At 58.2% G+C, this 17297-nt stretch overlaps 1 protein-coding gene across 4 annotated transcripts in view; it reads right to left on the bottom strand.

The window, feature by feature from the left end:
• NFATC1 (nuclear factor of activated T cells 1) overlaps positions 1 to 17297 on the bottom strand; it is an 87883-nt gene that overhangs the window by 43884 nt on the left and 26702 nt on the right. For all 4 annotated transcript variants that reach the window (XM_032293774.1, XM_032293776.1, XM_032293777.1 and 1 more), the window contains exon 3: positions 8582 to 8741. In XM_032293774.1, coding sequence (XP_032149665.1) covers positions 8582 to 8741 — 160 coding nt within the window. The remainder of the gene's footprint in view (positions 1 to 8581; positions 8742 to 17297) is intronic.

Genomic DNA, 17297 nt, shown 5'->3' with positions numbered 1-17297 from the left:
CAGAGTGCACACACCCCACAGAGTACACAGACACCCCACAGAGTACATACACCCCCCTGAGTACACACACCCCACAGAGTACACACACGCCCCACAGGGTACACACACACGTCCCACAGAGTGTACATACACCCCACAGAGAGCAAACATGCAGGTGTGTGCCTGTGTGCAGGTGGCAAGCGTGTGTGTGATGGGCATGTGGGTCTCCATGTCTCTCTGGGAGAGAGGCCCCGAGGCCGTGCCTGCTGTGGAGAGCCGGTGCCCTGCTCTGCTGCCTCGGCCCACCACACTCCTGGCTGCTCTCCCAACCTGTGCCTTGCAGGGACCCCCACACTCCATCAGCGCGATTTCCATCTGGACCTGGCAGGGATGGTGCTCAGCACAAACCCCAGGCTCACCAGAGCACCAACACGGCTGCGGGGACAGGGCACACACACGGGGGGCGCAGGGCACCACCATGCCTGGAAGTGCCCAGAGAAGGGACAGCCATGCTGTCTGAAACTTCTGGCTGAAAAGTTCTGCCCAGAAACATGCATTCAGGTTTCTAATTAAATCTAATCAATGAATTCCCCCTGATAAACCTGAACTTACCATGGAGGGAGAATTATCTAGAATGGAATTCCTGAAACATTCAAGTGGGAAATGATGCAACCCCATGACCCCAGAGACAAGAGCACATAGAATCCCCGGCCCACAGCCACACAGGACGAAATGGAACCTTCTAGAGACATCTGCACCATGGAGAGTCGTGTCTCCTGACACCATGCAGCAGAAGAACCTGTCTTTGTCAAAAGTTAGGTGGTTTCCGCTCAGAGCCTCCCCCGACTCTATGCCAGCAGGGCCGGAGGGGCTCACGGCACAGCCCACCCACAGCCAGGTGCCCTGGCTGATCTCAGGGAGACGCACCCAGGAGCTCGCAGGGTGGCCTGAGGACCAGCAAGCAGCCCGTCTCTCCTCCCTCCCCACAAGCCCCCCCACCTCCAGAATGGCCCCTAAACCAGCTGGCCTGTGGCTCAAACACACCAAAACCGAAACCACGGGGGAGAGAGAGGCCCCAGGAGTGCCGCCCACCCAGCGGCCACATGCACCTCCAGAGTCCCACAGCTGCAGTGATGCCAAGTCCAGACACGCAGGGGTGAGGGGCCCGAGGGACCCTGGGACGTTAGAGTCACTGTCCAGCAGCACCCCTGCCCTTCCTCTGGGGCCGCATCCCGCAAATGCCAGCGTCACATTCCTGCGCTCCCGAAGCTCTGGGTGAAAGCTCCTCCTTCCCTCGGGCACAGCCTCAGGAGCCTCAGGGGGTGAGACCTGGTCAACTACGTGCTCCAAGTGTCTACGATGGTGCCCAGTGGCTGTCTGTGCTGTCCCCAGCAAAGTGCCTCTGTCCACAGACAAGGGCCCAGTGTCCTCCCTGGAGGAGGGAGGTGTGGCTAGAGACAGGTCCAGGGACAGACGCCTGGCCCAGACGGGCACACGCCCATGGGTGCTCCCAGCTGTCACTCCCACCTCGGGCTTGGGCCGGGCACAGACAGGGAACAGCCACCGTCACAGACAAAGAAAGCAGCCGTCCCGCCCAGCAGCTCCTCGGAGAAAGAGGAGTCGCTGAAGCCACATCTGGTTCCTCTTAGAACCGTCACTGACACAGAGACCCTGACTCCAGAGCTGGTCAGACACAGCAGGGCACAAACCCGGGAGGTTTCCGAAACGGCTGCCACCCTCGGCACTGGGCAGCCACAGCCAGTGGCTGCCCCTTCCTGGGAGAACCCGGCTGGGTCACGGCCCCAGGTCCTCGGAGAAATGGGCAGTGACCTGCCATGACCAATGCGGCCCACGGTCACTGGACACCTGCTGGGTGTGGCACAGGGGCACCACAGTGTCCATGGGGAGTCAGGGCCCGTCGCTCAGGCAGCGAGGAAGGACCAGGTCCACCCCAGAGCCGCTGTGGCACCTCCTCCCCGCTGGGTGGTGGTTGCAGAAGGTGGTAGCTTCTCACGTGGCCTCCAGGTGATGTGTCCACCCCTCCTGTCCCACCGGCATCAAATGTGGTTTTCTAAAGCTGGGCTAGAGTGTGCTCTAGTGAGTGCGTGGGTCCCTCTATCTCCCTGGGAAAGCCACCTGAGAGGCCCTCCGGCACCACCAGGAGCGGTCACTTGCCTCGGCCATGCCAGAGCCCAGGTGTCATCTTAAATTTCCTCAAATATTCCAGTGGCCAGTCCTGTCGGGAGACCCCAGGCTGTGTTTTCGCCAGTTCTTCTGGGTGGTGGAGATGTGGAGCAGGGGGCTAGAAATCAGTGTCACAGACCTGCCAGCGGCCACACGCCTTCCCTGTGTCCATCTCCACCAAATTCCACCCATTTTCACACACCTGCCAGCGGCCACACGCCTTCCCTGTGCCAGTCCATCTCCACTGAATTCCACCCATTTTCTCAAATACCGTCACCATTGTTGTCAGCAGGGACTGGCTGGGCCAACCTCATTCCACGCCGCTCTCCTGACAGAATGGACCCGCCCCGTGACACCTTCCCAGCAGCACCAGCATTTGTCCCTACCACACAAGACAGAGCCCGTGGCCTTTGCTTTAGGGGAGAAGTAAATGGTGAATCCTTGTTCGTCATAAAAGCTGACAACATATCTCAGGGAGTGGCTCCTGCTTCAACACTGTGAGTTCTGTGCTCCTGGGAACCACATACATACACACACACACACACACACACACACACACACACAGAGTTCTGTGCTCCTCAGACACACACACACACACACACACACACACACACACACACACAGAGTTCTGTGCTCCTCGGACACACACACACAGAGTTCTGTGCTCCTCGGACACACACACACACACACACACACACACACACACACACACAGCCTGACGGCAACCCCATCTGCTCTCCTGACCACGTGCACTGTGGGGGCGAGGGCATACATGGAACCGGGAAATTCCCTGTGCGTTTCTGCGCTTGGCTGTCCAGGGAAGGGATGGTCACTGGCCCTGAAATTTTGCTGAAAGAAGAGAGGGCTGTTGTCTCGGCTCCGAGGCAGGGCCATAAAAAATTAATCCGTGCCTCCTGCAGGCCACCAGCATCTGGCACCAGCGGTATCGTGGCATGTGGTTTTGTGGTCGGACCTGCATTTTACTTTCCACCCTGTGGCATGCTCCCCGTGCGTGGGCCTCTCTGCGTGGCATCCTGGGTGGGCCAGAGCGACTGCTGTCTGGAGCTCTGCAATTGCACAGCTCCCAGAGGTGCCTAGGAGCTCTCAGCAAATGATGGTTTGTCCCAGTGACCACTGTCCCCGGCTTTCTAGTCTAACAGCCTGCCTGGCAGGGCACGCAGAGAACCAGGAGCTCCTGGGTACGGCAATCCACGTAACGAAGCGTGGTGGAGGCTCCAGGTGGAACCGCGCCTGCTGTGGTCATCCACCCATGGCATTCACAGGTTCTCAGGAACCCGCTCCTCACAATATTTAACCCGGCCGAGCCCCTGCTGGCTGGGGAAAGGCCCCTTACAAAGCGAGAATGAATCAGAACCAAAGCCCGGCCCGATGTCCACTTAACCATCGGAAAGGAAGAGCGGCTCCCGGCGGGGTGGGCTCCACTCCTTGGTCTTCAGCTGTTGTTTCTTGCATGACAGAAAAAAGATCTGCCCCAGACTAGGGGTGCAAAGTTGACGCACGGGCCGGGTGACTGAGGGAGACGCCCATGAGCCCGCCGTGGGCACCAGCAGGCCCACCCTACCCTGTGCTTGGGGCAAGGCCGGGAGCTGTGCTTGGGGCAAGCACGGGAGCCCTCCTTGGGGCCAGTCCGGCCACCCGGCCCTGGGTCCTTGCCTGACCCGCCAGCCCCTCTCACCCGCGCAGCTGAGGCCAAGTCCCAAACCGGGGACTCACCTGCCCTTCCTAACTGATGATATCACCAGCTGCAAACCTGAAGTGCTGTTTCGGAATGGGTGAGGCTCCTGTTTCACGTTCCAGTGACCTATTAATTATTCACATGAGCCTGGCCTCCTGTGTGGTGGGTGAGATGCTATCGGGCAAGTTATTTTGGTGACTTGGTAAATGGACCTGTGTTCTCTGACCCTGGGTCAAAGGTCAGCTACATTCCACAGAGCTCCACGTGCCCCCGTGGGGTGGTGGGTGCCGCAGAGATCAGGGCCGAGAGCAAAGACCCCTCCTCAAGGCCCTGGACCCTTCCCGCCGCCTCCGGGAGAGCGCAGGACGCAGGCCAAGGATGCAGGGACAAGTGTGAGGAACACGGCAGGCAGAGGGCAGGAGCGAGGGAAGGAACCTCGACCAAAAACAGGAGGAAAGCAAGGCGGAGGGACCCAGGCGGGCGCTGCTCACACGTCTCAGCTCCTGCTCGGACAGGGAGGGGAGCCGGGCAGGGAGGGGAGCCAGGCAGGACCACGGTCCCCTGATGGGAGCACACGGGCGGAGGAGCCGGGCAGGGCCACAGTCCCCCGATGGGAACACACGGGGGAGGACCAGCCTCCACCTTCACGCCTGGAAACGTGGTGGGCTGCATGGAAAGGCCTCCGCGCTGTGTCCGGGGGTTTCTCCGCCCTCCCTGGCCAGAGACAGGGGAAGAACCCTGGCCCGCCTCATCCAGACCATCCCAATGGAAAACCTCCAAGAGCCAGCCTGATGCCGGCTGCCTACGTCCCCAGAAGGCGAGCAGGACCGAGGGCGGAGGCTGTGTGGGAACGAGGAGGGGACACGGGGAGAAAGGCCAGCAGCCCCTAGAGCCCTCGTGGACTCCGGTCCCAGCCTCGCTGAGCACAGGACGGGCCTCTGGGGTGAGGAGGCTGCATGCACAGAGGACCTCACCCAGAGGCAGAGCCTGCAGTCAGGGTAGAGGGTAGAGGGTGGTGACTGTCGGGGTGCCACCCACAAGGACACCCAGTGCGAGCTAGGATTTGGGGGAAAGCTGGAGGCTGCCGGAAAGTGTCCGGTGTGTCACTTTCAGGCATCATAGAAATGCCGGTGAGGAGGCAGCAGAGAGCAGGCGGCCGCTCCTCAGCCTTCCCTGCAAACAGCGGCCTGCAGAGCTCTTGGCATCGCACATCCAGGCCAGTCCACCGAGAATGGGCAGCTAGGGGTCGGAGCAGGGGCAGGAGGGGCTGTGACCTGGGGGCTGTGTGGCTAGGAGCCAGGGCTGGGTGAGCTGCTGGTCACCCCTGCCCGGCCAGAACCTCTAGGAGGCTCTGAGTCACTTGTTCTGCCGGGATAAGGTGAGTCCTAAACAGGCCTTGGCCAGCCACGTGCTGGAGGCCCACGCTGGACCCGTCTCTGCACCGTCCCCCTCACATTCTCCGGGGCTGGGCTGTCCTCACCCAAAAGCCCCGCCCCAGCAGAGGGGCTGCAGCCACCACCACAGCCAAGGTCCTGCTCGACCCCGCAGGGACCACGTCCACCAGGGGCTGCCGGCCATCCTCACGCAGACCCCTTCACAGACAGCTCCAGGGCCCTGCCCTTCCAGGCTAAACCACGGCTCTGTTCCTTTGATGCTGGCGTTTTCAGTGCCAGGGCAGCCACAACGGGGATGGGCTCAGGGTGTGGATGGTGTGATCATGAGAATGTGGCCACAAGAGTGGGCCCTGGCCTGGGCTGGTCTCTTCCCGGCGGAGGAATGACATTCCCACAGAGACAGCAGGGCTCCCTCAGCACTCGCGGGAGCGGGTGGCCTCCTTCTCCGTGAAGGAAAAGGCCCTAGACAGGAGGAGCCAGATGCCAGCCATCCCTCCCACACCTCGGCGCCCACAGGAAAGAGCCAGCACCCTTTCCTAACCCGGGGCTCATGCTCCGGGTGCTTCCTGGAGGGAAGGCGCCACTCCTGCTCTTGTACTTCTCTTCCCAGCTGCAAAGCACGTGGGGACAGGGACGCAGGGCACAGGCACAGGACGTGCTCCTGACCGCGAGATCCGGCACCCACCCCCCAGGCCCCCGCCGCGGTGCACCTGTGCCGCAGGAGACGCTGGGCTTTGATTTTCTGGACAAGCTTTTTAAGATGTAGCGGACAGGCGACTCACGATAAAGAGAACGGCGTTTCTCAAACGCAGGACGCTCCCGCCGCCGGCTCCCAGGGGCTCTGACGCAGCCCGCGGCGCCCACCACCCGCGGCCTCATCCCTGCACCCCAGGCCAGGCGAAGAGCCTCACTTATGTAAAGCGGAAAAGGAACTGGTGTCAAAGGACATGCTAAAATAACCCAGCAGCACGGAGGCACCTCTGTGGTTATGAGCTTCCACAGCAACTGAGAACTTTCTATTTTCATTTGTTTTATAATTATGCACAAATTCTATTTTCATCCAATTTGTGGTCCAACAACTGAAAGAGAAAACAAACCCCCAAAAACCCCTCTCTTTAACTGTTTACCTCACACTTGCATAGATACAAATTCACTTTGCCACAGATGTATCAGAAAACTTGTTAAATTACTAATTTCTCACAAATGAGACCTGCTGACCCGACGTTTTCCGCGCAGGGACGGTTTTCTCCCGCACGTCAGTGGAAAGGGTTCCTCCTGTGGGACACAGGGCAGCCTCACCCATTGTGCTGCTGTGTACACAAGCCATTTGATTTGGAGTCATTTTTGAGGGTACATTTTAAAGATATTTTAAATTGCTGTTTCAAGTTTCTGGAGTCCTCCAGAACACCTGGATCCTCTTGATCGCATCTGTATTGATAATTTCAGCACCCTAAACCCAAGACACCCGGACGGCAAAACCAGAGACGGGATTCTGGGAGACATGGGCAGGAGGGCCCGGTGCTGAGCTGTGTTCGCGGGCACTGGGTCACCAGGCACCGGAGATACTCACGGGTGGGTGAAAATACATCCCCGGAAACTGAGGGCTGCCTGGAGTCCCAGCTACCTGGGAGACTGAGGTGGGAGAATCGCTTGAACCCAGGAGGCAGAGGTTGTGGTGAGCCAAGGTTGTGCCACTGCACTCCAGCCTGGGCAAGAGCGAGGCTCCGCCTCAGACAAAACAAAACCAGACCTCAGTGCTCTCCACGCTCACAGTCCCACTTTATCCACCAAACAGCCTTGCTTCCTGCAGCTGCCCCTCATCCGCACACGGTGAAGAGGGCAATGCAGCCCGCCCTGCTCCCGCGAGCACGGCCAGCGCCCCTCACCAACATAATTTACAGCAAACGGGCCAGGCCGTTATTTCTCTGTTGCTTTATTTTCACTCCTTCTCAGCCTCACTTCCAGGCTCTTTTAATCTCCTTCCCACGAAGCAATAACAGGCTTTCAGTCAGCGAACACCGAGGCAGGAAAGGGCGGCAGACGCCTGCAGTGACCAAGCACAGCGCTGTCCCACCTTTTCCACCTGGGAGGCGGGGACTTTAAATGTCAAACCGGCTGCTGGGCGCCGACGCGTCTCCGGCTTTTCCCTGCTTCAAGCAGCCGACAAGGTAGGTACTAATCGGCATCGCGCACGCAGACCACAAATGTCCCATCATCACCTGCGTGTGCCGGCAAAAGCGGCCACCCAGCGCCTGCCTGGTAATTCCACCTGCCGGCCGCTGCGCTGGCAAACAGCCACTTTTCTGCCTTCCCTCCACTACTTATCTAAATGGAAGGAAATAAAAACACGGGGCACCCCGCTGAGCGCCCCTGCCGGCTGGCATCATTCCCTAAACAACAGGGCTGGGGGGCCCGGGTTTTGCTGTTGGGGTGTGCTGGAAAAATGTCCTCCGTGTTGCTGTGCGGCCAGGAGCCCTGGAACCCTGGAACCTGGGACCTGGGGCCAGGCTGCACTTCCTGCTCTGTGGCCAAAGCAGCAGATCCGGGGCCTGGGGTCTAGAGCTAATGAGGTAACAGGCTGATGGACGGAAACGCTGACACCCATGGCCACCCGGGGTCCACATGGACGCCTGGGGTGCACAGGGGCGCGGCTATGTGGGCAGACACTGTGTGTTCCCGGCATGGTCACTGCACACCTCCCTGTAGGGAGCCGATGGACATCCTAACTCCATGTGGCTTTCCCCCGAGGTGTGAACAAGGCGAGAAGCCACACCAGAGCCCGGGCAGTCAGGCAGGGACAAGGCTGGGACAAGGCTGCAGGGTTGCCTGGCCCAGGCCCTCTCTGAAAGCCGCCTCCTCCTCCTCCTCTCCTCGGGAGGCAAGTTCGGCCGTGGTGCCCCCCAGCAGCTCTGCTGAAAACAGGCCCCAGCCCGAAGCCCAGCATTTGCGTGGGCCACAGAACCTGCATTTCTGAGGACCTCCCCACCGACACCGCGAGGCTGGTGCTGCTGGCTAGAAACTCTGCCTCCAAGTGCAGAGGCTTTGGAGAGGGGAGAATCCACCCCACATAACATCCACACCACAGGCAGCACCCATGGACATGGGACCCGCAAATCCATAAACGAGAGAGGGCCTGGGCATGTGGAGGCAGAGGAGGGACCCCTTCCAGGTCAGAGGCGGACAGCAGCTCCCGGGACGGACCACGAGGGTGCACGCAGCTGACCTGGCCGGGACGGTCTACTTTGCAAGCACAGTTAGCGGTGGTGCCAGAGCTACTTTTGGACCAGAAAAGCGGCGAGTGGCGGGTGAGTCCGGCCGCAGCACCTACCTGCACGACGGGGTGTCCTCCGGCCGATGCCTTCACGGCCCCGCGGCTGCCCTCCGTCTCGTAGTGAGCACGGTGGTGGGACTTCGGCTGCACCTCGATCCGGAGCTCGTACGGGCCGGAGTGTGACGGCAGTTGCCAGTCCAGGGCAGGCAAGGTCGGGCTGGAAGGGAACAGAGGACGCGTCAGCTCCACACACATCTCCGCTGGGATGCCCTGCACTGTCTCCGGCCGACGCCTCACCCCGAACACAGGTCCCGACCCGAGACTGACAAGCCCGTGTCAGCGTGACCTGCGGTCACCGCCTGCCTGTTCTGGAAACATTTTACAAGCACAGCCTTAACATACTCCTCTTCCTCCATGACAGGCTTCCATCATCAGCTACTCAGCCCTCCACTAAGACAGGTTTTGAACTCACTGAAAATCTTTTTAAAAATCATGTAAGAGGTAGAAACTGGTCTAAGAACCAGGAAGCTCAAACCCTCCTCGCCATGAACTCGCTGTGCAGCTGCTGCCGGGCAGGAGGCTGACTGGGCTCTTCATAAATGGGTGGGTTTGGAAGACATGGTATGCGCAACGCCGGCAGCCCCAAAATTCCATGACTGCTGCAAGATGAACAGAAAGGCCAGACTGAGGGTCAGCAGGAGGAACTGGGCGTCCACGGAGGGCCGGGCCGGGGGCCAGCGCAGCAGGTGGGCCGCGATGCTGAGGGCCTGGGGAGCCTGTCCATTATTCTGCACACAGGGACAGGACTGCACGACCTGGCAGGTGACAGATGCCGGGTCTGCCCTCGCAGCCCACAGCCCCATCCTTTCGGGAGATGAATGTTTGGGGTGGAAGGCTAATGTAAGGTTCTGCCTGTGCCCTCGGCCTGAGAGTCTTCCTGAGGGCGTTCTGTAGGAGGCCACGGCAGACTGACTCAGCATTCTCCGGGTCCCCACCGTGCACCTGAGGGGTTCTCGCATCTAGGGGGTGGCCTGCAGGAAGCGCCAGTGCAGCGCTATCCATGCAGGAGCCGTCTTCCACCCTGTGCAGGAGGCTGGGTGCCTCCTCACCGCCTCGTGGGCGGAGACTTGCCGAGGCCACCAAGCGTCCTCACCGCCTCGTGGGCAGAGCCTGCCCGGGGACCACCAAGCGTCCTCACCGCCTCGTGGGTGGAGCCTGCCCGGGGACCACCAAGCGTCCTCACCGCCTCGTGGGCGGAGCCTGCCTGGGGCGCACTCTGACCGTCGTCACCACACAGGCTCACCCCAGCACCATGGCCGGCCGGGCTGCTGAGGCCATTGTCCACACAGGGCCTGCAACTGCCACGTCTTCAGAACCAGCCCCACGGGCCATTCACTCAGCCCTCCACTCGGCTACCATCTAGAGCTGCCCACTGTCATTCAACACCAGTTTTAAGTACAAGCCACAGAGACGTGAGACACGCAGGGTGGCTTCTCAGAAGGAAGGGCAGGTTCCGTGCGACGCAGGCTCAGAGCGGGGGCATCTGCCAGTTCAAGGAAACTGCCTCCCGTCCCCCGAAGGTCCCCACGCCTCAGGACACACCATGAACCCAAAGTGACTTTTCAAAAACAGAAGCAACGCCAGGCGCAGCAGCTCACGCCTGTAATCCCAGCACTTTGGGAGGCCAACAGGGACGGATCCCTTGAGTTCAGGTGTTTACCAGCCTGGGCAACATGGCGAGACCCCATCTCTACAAAACAAACCAAAAAAATTAGCAGAACATGGTGGTGCACACCTGTGGTCCCAGCTACACAGGAGGCTGAGCAGGGAAGATCACCTTAGCTGGGGGAGGTTGAGGTTGCGGTGAGCCAAGATCGCCATGCACGTCAGCCTCGGCCACGGGCAAGGCTCCGTCTCAAAACAAACAAATAAAATAAAAACAGGTAGGATAAAAGACTCCTTCAAAGAGAAAAGGCCCAGGAGGCAGCTTGAATGGAATCAAATACGTCATTTTAAAAAAATACGAACATCTAAAATGTTCCTTAACAAGACTACATATTTCATGACACTGGAAACTTCATGGTAATTTGAAACCTTAGAAATGGATTTATCCAAAGACGCCCCCGGCAGGCTGACCACCCACGTTCCCTCTGTGGTTACAGGCCCCGGGGCACCCAGTGCACCCCGGCAGCCACAGCAGCTTTCCTGACGGAGGAATCGCCAAGACGCGGCTTCGCAGGTGGTGCGTCCGAGCTGCATCCCACGTGAGGTTCTCAGCGTAGGTGCCCATTATCAGCTAATGCTGCCAGGCAGAAGGCAGGCGGCTGAATCAAACACCCCGCACCACACGGGAAGGACAATAGACTCTGGAGAAACGCCTCTCCACACACAGCTCTGGCCGACTGCGCGCTTGGGGGAAGGGAGGGGGGTGGCTACAGGGCCCGGCAATGAAAGACCCCTTTGCAGGGGTCCCCGCCCACTAACCGACAGGCAGGTGCCAGAAAAAGTCATGGACGGTGCCAGGCGCTGCCCGGCTCAGGTGCCCCAGACCTGTCTTCTGCTACAAATCGAAAAGAAACAAATAAAAAACAAAAATCACAGTGGAAAAAAAAAAAATGGGCTCACTGGATTCCCAGGAAACTTAAGAGCGAGACAGAGTGAGAGAGAGGGAAGGAGAGAAGAAGGAAGGAGGAGAAGTCCCCCCGCATCTGGCTAAAGGCAGGCGCGTTTCCTAAAGATGAAGCCGTCCAACTCACGCTGCGCTTGACCGTCATGTAGAGTCACCGCGTAAGTGCAGCCACGTGTCACTTCATGACAGGAACACCGTCTGAGAAGCGCGTCCTTAGCTGGTTTTGTTGTCATGGGAACTCATGGGAACCAACGGGGTGGCTACGGCACACCCTGGCCACGCGGCACGGCCCAAGTCTGCCCGGTATGGTACACGTCGGCACAGCGTGTGGCTGCACCGAACACCGCCGCTGACTGCCCCACAGCGCTCAGGGTTTGTGAATCTAAACACATCTAAACACAGAAAAGGCGCAGTAAAAAAACACGCTCTCGTGACCTCACGAGAACCCTCATACGTGAAGTCCGCCATTGACCCATGCACTTGGCTCTGGAATCATCTGCAAATTTAGCAACATGGTGTGTGCGCGGCTTAAAGCAAGAATGGTTTACAAAATGAGTATCACAACCCAGACAATTAAGTTGATTGGTCTTACTTAGAAATTTTCAGCATGAATTTGGCAGCTCTGCAAATTTGTGTCTCTGGTTCAGAAAAAACGGGCCCAAACGGATGGGGGAGGTGCCTGCGCTGCGTCTGCCCCACCCCACCCCCCGGGCTTCCTTCTTGGGGGGATGGGGGGGTGAAACCTGAGGCGGCCGTGGGCAGCTATGCTGCCGTTGGGGGTCTCTGACCAGCCACAGCCCCCCGGAGCTGCAACTCGCTTGCTGAAGCCCTGAGCTCAGAACTGATAATAATTCCAGTAACTTCTAACTCATCTTCAACTCGAGTCAATTTTTTTAAAGAGCGACACTCAATGCAATGGAAAAAATAAAAAATAAAAAACTCGAGTGAAATTTGCATACAACATCCACTCAGCCTGCACAGTGACCAACACTCACGGACTCACTGGGTGTCTCCTCCCTTCCTCCCTCCCTCCCTCCTTCCTTTCTTGCCTTCCTTTCTTTCTTTTCTCTCTCTTTCTCGCTTTTTTGAGATGGAATCTCACTCTGTAGCCCAGGCTGGAGTGAAGTGGAGTGACCTTGGCTCACTGCAGCCTCCACCTCCCGAGTTCAAGCGATTCTCCTGCCTCAGCCTCCCAAGTAGCCGGGACTACAGGTGCCCACCACCATGCCCAGCAATTTTTTGTATTTTCAGTAGAGACGTGGTTTCACCATGTTGGCCAGGATGGTCTCGAACTCCTGACCTCAAGTGATCCTCCTGACCTGGCCTCCCAAAGTGCTGGGATTACAGGTGTGAGTCACGGCGCCCAGCCCACTGGGTGTATTTCCATAAGCATTTTTACAAAAAGGATGTATCTTAGCAAAATGAGATACATAACGTGGTACTTCCTTTTTTCTTTTCTCGCTCCCCCGCCACGGCTGCGTTCTCCAGCCCCTGGGTTCAAGGATCCTCCCACGTCAGCCTCCCAAAGGGCTGGCATTACAGGCACGGACTGCCATGCCGGGTCTTTTTATGAAAAGGAGATCACATTTCGAGCATTTGAGCTTATTCAGAAACCATCCAATCACAGCATCCCAGCCGTCCTCACTCCGCTGCCCGACTCTGGGCTGTCACTTCCTTCACTTTACAAACGCCAGCACCATGAACATCCACGAACCAACTCCCGGCCACATCTCGGGTCAGGCCCACCCTGAGCAGACACGCAGGGCAGAGGCGTGAGCATCGCCCCATTGCTCTCTGGAGGCACCACAGAGGCCGCCGCTGACCAGTCCCACTCACCCCCCAGAGACCTGGCGTGCTCATGGCCTTTGCCAGGGGGATACATCAAGGCAGTCTTCTGTTTGCATCTTTATAGGGCAGTTAAAAACACAAGTGCAAGCCTGAAAACAAAATACGACGTACAAATGATAAAAACAAACACTGAACCACCAGTGGAAACAATTCTGGAACTGTCTGGACCTCTGGCATCCCCTCGATGGATCTCCTGCTTCTCACTAAGGACGCCACAGAGCCTGGCTGACCTTGTACCTGCCACCGGCTGAGGCGTCCCTGCACAGAGGCTAGCTGTCCAGGGACGTTCACCGTCACACATGCTGGCAAATTCAGCAAATACTAGTCCCCTTCCCTGGGCCTATTCCGTACAGTCCTTCACAAAGTAAAACCTATGATTTCACAGACAACGGGATATGGGTCTTGAAAACTTCACGTGAAGGGCAACATCACAGCACAAAGACTCCGTGCACGTGGGGACACAGAGGTCTGCAGCCCCGGGCGCCCCGCCAGGACGTGCTTCACCGGAGAGCCCAGGGCACGTGCCGCCTCCACAGCCGCAGCTGCGCCTGCAGCCCGGCTCATGAGGCCGCAGCTTCCGCCTCGGCTGCCTCCAGAAGCCCCCACCATTCTCATCCACTTGGACAGGCTTCAGACCCAGCACGCGCTCATCCTGAGCTCCCGCAGGCTCCGAGTTAAGGAGATGCCAGGCAGAGTGCAAGGCGTCCGGGAGAGTCCTCCTTGGGATCGGGGGCCCAGGCGTGGCGGCTGCCTGAGGTGAGGGCCAGCCCTGGGTCCGGGTGGGGCACTGCCTCCCCGCAGCCCTCTGAGAATCTGCGATGGCTGCAGAATAAAGTCTAAAAACGTTGTCCTGCAGCCAGATGCAGCCTCCACACCCGCGGTGACCGCCACTGTCACCCAGAGAGGCTGCAGCCAAGTCACGAGGCCCGGCCTTCCCACCCCAGCAACACGGGCACAGGTTGCCAGCCCTGCCCTCCTGGACTACTGTGTTTGCTGCCCCTCTGGGGGTTCAGGCACGGTGTTCCCACTGAGGCCTCAGGTGGACACCAGGGTGGCCAGAGCTGCCAAGCCTGAGCCCGCAGGTCAGACCAAAAAACACCTGCCAGGCCCCGAGAGTCCTGACACGGGTCCCCCAACAGTGTGGCTCGGGTTCTACTGTCTCACACTGGGGCCAATGTGGCGTGGGTCGTTGTGGGGAGGACGTCGTGCGGCCCCTGTGGCCTGGGGAGCTTTCCAAGGGAGGAGCCAGCCACATGCTCCCTTCCACGTGAGGAGCCGGCCACAAGCTACTTTCCAGGGGAGGAGGAGCCGGCCACATGCTCCTTTCCACGGGAGGAGCTGGCCACATGTTCCTTTCCACAGGAGAAGCCGCTCCTGCCCCTGAACCTGTCTCCCTCACCTAGGAAGGGCGTGAGGAACTTTTTCAGCCCAGAGCTCATGCCAGAGACGCCCTCCTCTGTGCTGGGATGCTGACTCAAAGAACGCAAATGTCTCAGGCTCCTGGCCCGTGGCGCTGGGCCCCCGAGGGTCATCACGGGGTGACTGCTGTTCCAGCGTCACTGGGTCAGGCTCACTGCAGGGTCCAGCCATGAAGAGCTGCACACATTTCAGCAAGAGTCGCGCAGAAGCACCACTCACCGGGCTCTGCGAAGGCTTGACGACCCTCGCGCCCTCATCGCCCTGTTAGACATACCCATGACCTCCACCAGGCGCTTGGAGGTGCTAGCCGGCCGCCACCTCTGAAGAGAAACCTGCACTCTGCCGTCCACACTCCTGCTATGACGGGAGGCCCGGGAACCCCAGAAGTGTCGCTCAGCCCAGCAAGAAATGCGGGACACAGCCACAGACTACTCCTGAGTTCAAAGCCAAGGTTAACCTGACAGGATTCACCACTCACTCTCTGCCCCCAAGGTCGCAAAGCTCCTTACTCTTTCCGCCCCACAGCCAAGCCTCGGGTGCATCGTGAAGCCGGGGCCATCTCACAGGTCTCCGCCTCCATCCTGCCCCGCAGACCCCACAGACCCCACAGACCCTACGGACCCCACACAGCCCACAGACCCCACAGACCTCACAGAGCCCATGGACCCCACAGAGCCCACGGACCCCACAGACCTCACAGATTCCTGCAGACCATGGCCTTGTGATTTAAAGCTAAATGTCATCATGAAACTAATCTTATCAACAGCCGCTAACACCACAGAGTCACCCACACACCACGCTGCCAAAACACAGCCAGGATCCAAGCAACCCCAACGCGGTGCCGAGGTGAGGAAAACACAGGAAAGTCAAGAGAAAAAGAGACCCTTGGGGCACCCAGAGGGTGCGCGGTGGAGCCCGACGGGCAGCGGGGAACCCTCCTCTGCCAGAAGACGTTGCGCGGGCAACACACGTCCCAGCTGCGGTGCACGGCCCCACCCAGAGCCCAACGCCAGCAGCTGCCAAGGTGATGACAGGCCGGGGAATCCAAACTGCCTTGGTGACATTAAGGGGTTATTTTAAATTAATTATTAGCTGTAATAACGGTACTGTAATTCCTTTCTATTTTTTATCATATGTCGACAAATGACATTCACATATATTTGCAAGTAAAGTGATGGTCATGATTTTGGAATCACTTTCTAAAAATGAGTTCCTATCAGAGTGAGAGACGGTAAAATGTCTGTAGCTAAAACTCCACGATGCCTGGGATTTGCCTGGGACTCACGGGGTGAGGGTGGGTTTTTTGGGGGAGACCAGCCGCCCGCAAGCTCATGATTCATGGAGTCGCGGATGGCATGGGGGCCCCCCAATGTCAGATTCTAATTCTGCATTTGCTTAAAATGTCCTGCGATAAAAAGTTAAAGGGAAAAAACATTTTCCAGAGTAAACACCCTGAAATGACCGCTGTCCTACCCTAAATCGCAGGGTGGTCTTCCTGCCTCAACCTCCCCAGCAGCTGGGCCTGCAGGCGCACCACCCTGCCTGGCTGACTGTCACGTTTTTTGTGAGATGGGGTCTGGCCGTGTTGCCCAGGCTGGGCTCACACTCCTGGGCTCCGGCGATCCTGGTGCCTCGGCCTCCCAAAGTGCTGGGATTCCCGCAGGGTCCCTTTATTATGGTTCTGTGTTTACCAGAAGAACTTGGGTCTTCATTCCCCGCCCGGTGAATGGGCTTCACTTTCCCAAGCTGAGCCTGAGGCCCTGCAGGTCCCTCCCCCTTAGAAAGGCCATGTCCCCTGAAAACGCCTCTCCTCCTGAGCCGCCCCCAACCCGCTGGAACGATGAGAAACCAGAATCGCGCCCTCAGCGGCAGAAGCCCAGAGCTGACACGGCTCTTTTAAGTGTTTTGGGTAAAATCCTTTAATTGTGATTTTCCGAGGGTTAAGCCTGTAGCGCTCGTGGTTTAGGTGAAAACTGAAGGCCGCTCGTGATTCCTGCAGCTTCAAGACACGGGGAGTGACGGACTCCGAACCTGGCCAAGTCCGCCCGAAAGACTCGGGGCAGCTCCAGGACAGCAGAGGCTGAATTCAGGGTCTCCTCACAGCCTCTCCGCGGCTGGCAGCCACAGGCCTCATGGCCATTTGGTTGTTTGGGGTTTTTTCCCCTTAATTAAGGGAGAGTGAGAGAGAGAGACAGACAGACAGACAGAGACAGAGAGACAGAAACAGAGAGAGACAGTGACTGAGACAGAGAGAATTAGCCAGAGACAGAGAGACAGAGACAGAGAGAGACACAGAAAGAGAAATAGAGCGAGAGACAGAGATGGAGACAGAGAGAGAGAGAAAAAGAGAGAGGGAAAGAGAGAAAATCAGAGACTGAGAGAGACAGAGAGAGTCAGAGATAGAGAGAAAGATACAGAGTCAGAGAGACAGGGAAAGAGACCGAGACTGAGAGAGACAGAGAGAATCAGCCAGAGACAGAGAGACAGACAGAGACAGAGAGACAGAGACAGAGAGAGACAGAGAATCAGCCAGAGACAGAAAGACAGACAGACACGGAGAGTGAGACAGAGACAGAAAGAGACACAGAGAGAGAAATAGAACAAGAGACAGAGATGGAGACAGAGAAAAAGAGACAGAGAGAAAGAGGCAGAGAGAATCAGAGACTGAGAGAGACAGAGAAAGTCAGAGATAGAGAGACAGATACAGAGACAGAGACTGAGACAGAGATAGAAACAGAGACAGAGAGTGGGACAGAGGGACAAAAACAGAGAGAAAGAGAAGAAACTGAGAGAGACAGAGACACAGAGACAGAGATAGAGAGACAGAGAGAATCAGCCAGAGACAGAGAGACAGAGAGAATCAGCCAGAGACAGAGA

The sequence above is a fragment of the Sapajus apella genome, unplaced genomic scaffold, assembly GCF_009761245.1.
Source record: "Sapajus apella isolate SASKATOON/1434 unplaced genomic scaffold, GSC_monkey_1.0 scaffold30, whole genome shotgun sequence".
In the NCBI taxonomy this organism is placed as follows: domain Eukaryota; kingdom Metazoa; phylum Chordata; class Mammalia; order Primates; family Cebidae; genus Sapajus; species Sapajus apella.
Note: the sequence above shows the minus strand (reverse complement) of the source record. Positions and strands in the feature narration are given on the sequence as shown.